This window comes from Trachymyrmex septentrionalis, unplaced genomic scaffold (assembly GCF_001594115.1).
Source record: "Trachymyrmex septentrionalis isolate Tsep2-gDNA-1 unplaced genomic scaffold, Tsep1.0 scaffold197, whole genome shotgun sequence".
Taxonomy (NCBI): Eukaryota; Metazoa; Arthropoda; class Insecta; order Hymenoptera; family Formicidae; genus Trachymyrmex; species Trachymyrmex septentrionalis.
In genome coordinates, this window is record NW_017305146.1 from 193,992 (window position 1) to 197,923 (window position 3,932).

Genomic DNA, 3,932 nt, shown 5'->3' on the forward strand with positions numbered 1-3,932 from the left:
CTGTTAGTATTCTCTACTCAACGATGAAAAAATCGAATATACACTGGCCATTTCAATCACGATAACAAAGCGAACGAAAATTCTAACTGAATTTTTAAAAAAATTTATTTTAAAAAGAAATTTAGGAAGCTAATAAAAATTTTTTTCAGCCAATTCGCATGCATGATCTCAAAATTGAAGTTAGAAACTTATTAATCCTATCGAGTACTTTTTTAAATGATTATAATTTAATCAAATCATAACTTGATAAATATACGTACATTTATTGCGAATTTAATTAAAACAATCTTTTACTGACATTAAAACAAAATATTTATAAAGAATTATAATCTTATTGAGAAAAAGAACGCTTTCTCGTGGAGATTAAAACTTTCATTGATGGTTACATCTTAAATATTGTGTCAAGAATTGGCGATAATGAATAAAATAATGTTTATATCTTATTGTATGTACAGCTATACTTGCCTTATTAAACTGTTTTGGAAAAAATTCATTTCTCCAAAAAGGAGGATAATGCCACAATCTTGAACGATGTAAATTAATGACATCCTTTTGATGATATCCTTTGGAGCACCTGCATTCATTTGGCGCTATGCATTCTTTGTTTGGTCCGCAAAATATCGGGCAGAACGGCTTACACACTCTATTTGTTTCATCAAAAACATATCCAAACTTGCAAGTGCATACTCCGGGTTTAGTGCATATGCCAGTTCCGCAGTCTGGCTCGCAGATTGGCTCGCAAACACTTGTGTTCACTATTCTATAACCGTGATCGCACGTGCATGTCCCTGGTGCCGTGCACGTCCCGAAATTGCAAGAATGGCACTGCGGTTTGCAGCGGTGTGGAAGGTAATTCGTGTCCAGTTCGTAGCCGGGAGGACAATTCATTTGGACACACTTATAAGGAGCTATGCAACTGCCATTGTTGCGCTTGCAATCGGAATAGCAAAGAGGCTCACACGTGAACGAAGATGAGTCGTTACCGACTTTTCTGTAATCGGAATTGCATAAACACACATTCGGCTCGGAGCAGTATCCGTTCTTGCATTCCATGCTACAGACGGGTTGACAGGTGAGGTCATTCAAGTTTAACTTGTAGCCCTCCTTACAAGTGCAAATATTGGGTAGGACACAAATGCCGTTGATGCAGTCTTCTTTACACTCTGGCACACATTTACTGTTGTTTGACATGCGGTACCCTTTGTTGCAGGTGCACACATTCGGCTCGGAGCAATATCCGTGATTTCGCTCACATTCTGCATTGCAGATGGGTCGGCAGGTAAATCCGTCCGAGTCCAACCAGTAGTCCTCGTTGCAACTGCAAAGCTCAGGATCAATGCAGGTGCCGTTAATGCAGCTGTTCGTGCACACTGGCACGCACCGTTTGCCGTCGCTTGACAAGTGGTATCCTTCGTTGCAGGTGCACACGTCTGGCTCCTTGCAGGTACCTTTCTTGCAAGATTGCGGGCAACGCGGTACGCATCGGTCCGTACCGGATACAACGTAGCCTTCACAGCTACATGTCCGTGTGGTGCGAAACTAAATATAATTAAATATAATTAACGAATTAGCGGGTTGTAATGAATAAATAAGAAATTGATAATTTGTTTGAAATATAAAATAAAGACAAAGAAATTGTTAATTTACAAAATTCTTCTTTTTCTTGTTTCTAATAAATTTCTTTTATGAGTGAAAAGCATTATCAATCCGATTACCTCTGTCCTAAAATTATCTCGAACCTTTTCAGACATATTTTGATCTGACGATCTATATGTTTCCTTATAGGGAATGTAAACTGGTATTTTCTGACTGTAATCAAATTAGGAAAATTAATATACATATACACTGAAAAAAATTTACTAAATCTTTTAATACATATTTCTCTAGTAGTATTTACTATGTAAACATTTACTTACAATAAATAAATATTTATTAAAAAAAATGATAGTTAAATCAAATGGTTTTTGTATTAAATAAATATATGTTTACATTTAGTAAATATTTACTTAGAACTATTTAAACAAATATTTATTAAAATTTAGTATTTTTTTTTTTATATAAATATATCAAAATGAGTAATTTGTAAAATACTTTGAAGAAACAAATTATTTAGAAATTAATATATGATATGTAAAATAAATAATTTTCGAGAAAATATAACAACAAATATTGAAATACCTTGTTATAATTATGTCACTGCATCTTGAATTATTAAACGTTGTTACACTTCTTTTTTGTAATTCACTCTTTAAGGTTTGATTCCATAATGAAATATCAGTGAACGAGATTGCACTCACATGCCATATGTCTACTTCTAAAAATATTTTAACGGTCAAAATAACGATTAGACCGTTAAATAACTCCATGACTTGTAGCTCCTACTACGAGGTTGATGCTCTCTCCGTGATGTTTAGTCGACTGATTATTGAAATACTTCCTTTCCATATGTCATCTCTTTTATCTTAATGTACTGTATATGTATATACATCAATATACCCCATGTTATTCTTTTAAAGCAGGATGTGCTGTACTATCAGAAAGTCACACAAAGCTTGCATTCGTAGCGTAAAATTCATTTTAAAGTATTGATACTGCTCGTGTTGAAGGAAATTCACTCGAAGCAGGATTAGAAGCGTTTATTTTAGTTTAAAAAGTACTATTTTTATTAGAAAATAGTTGCAATTGTGTGGTAGATATATAGATACATATATATACTCGGAGAGACCCAGACACTATGAGTCATAAAAATTCAAACTCTTAAAAGTGCATGCTAAATATAAAAATTTTTGTATTATTTTTTTTATAATTAAAGTATAATGCATATTTTAAAATTTAGTAAGTATATTTAGTAAATATTTATTAGTTTTTAAGAAAAAAATAGAAACATATTTTTTAAGAAACCTATTGATTCCCCATACCCGAGGTTTCGTAAGTCACACACAATATAGTATTATAAAATTATGCAAGAAATAACGGGGACAGTTGAAAAGTATTTTCAATTAACTTACACATTCTTAGCATAGTCACTAATAATATAATAAAATATAATTACAACTAATAATTATTAAATAATAAAATAGAAAGTTATAAGAAAACACAAATGAGAAATAACAATTAATATAAAATAAAAAATTTATTACGATAAATAAAATTAATTGCTTAGAAGTATAAATTGCCCTTTTAGTATGTATGTATATTTTCTGTATAGTCCTATTTCATCATGAATATTTAATGTATAATCCATGGTGTACCCCAATTATACATTTAATTATAGATTTAATAAAAAACTATAAAAAATAAATGTGTTAGATTATTATTTGTAACGTAGTAAGTTGAGAAAAAATGGGCAAAAACTTGCACCTTATCATATATATATCTTCTACTACAAAAAAAAAATTAATATATTTTTATGTGTTCTCTTAATCTAAGTGGATAATCAGTGATATGATCAGTGCCAAGTATGCCACTGATAATCAGTGAATGAAATGTGAGATCCCTAACTTAGTTGATCTTTATTATGTGATCTAACTAACCTTGTTTTAATGCATAAATTCAATGAATATAGTACTGAAAAATTGAAATTAACATACAAACAGTATTTTAGTTATATAATGCTCAAACATTTTTCCTTTTTATAGTTAAATTTCACTGATTATCAGTGCCAAGTATGCCACTGAGTAATTAGTAACTATCCACTGATTCAAATTTAGAGAGTGATTAAAAAGTTACTCTTGCACCACGAAAACCATTAATGATCGATATAATGGAATTTAATTACTGTCACCTAGATAAAAAGTATGAGAAGTGACAGTCGTATTGTACCAGTAGTATTAATTTAAACATTCTATATTATGTTAAACAATCGATTATCAATGACTCATGGTGCCTCGGTTTCCCCTATATATATATATATATATATATATATATATATA

At 30.8% G+C, this 3,932-nt stretch overlaps 1 protein-coding gene across 1 annotated transcript in view; it reads right to left on the minus strand.

Annotated features, from left to right (window-relative positions):
• Window positions 1–3,932, minus strand: part of LOC108747293 (fibrillin-1-like) — a 13,497-nt gene that overhangs the window by 2,393 nt on the left and 7,172 nt on the right. The window contains exons 8-9 of the mRNA XM_018484683.1: window positions 1,716–1,809; window positions 454–1,539 (exon numbers count right to left, since the gene is read on the minus strand). Of these exons, the coding sequence (XP_018340185.1) occupies window positions 454–1,539; window positions 1,716–1,809 (1,180 nt within the window). The remainder of the gene's footprint in view (window positions 1–453; window positions 1,540–1,715; window positions 1,810–3,932) is intronic.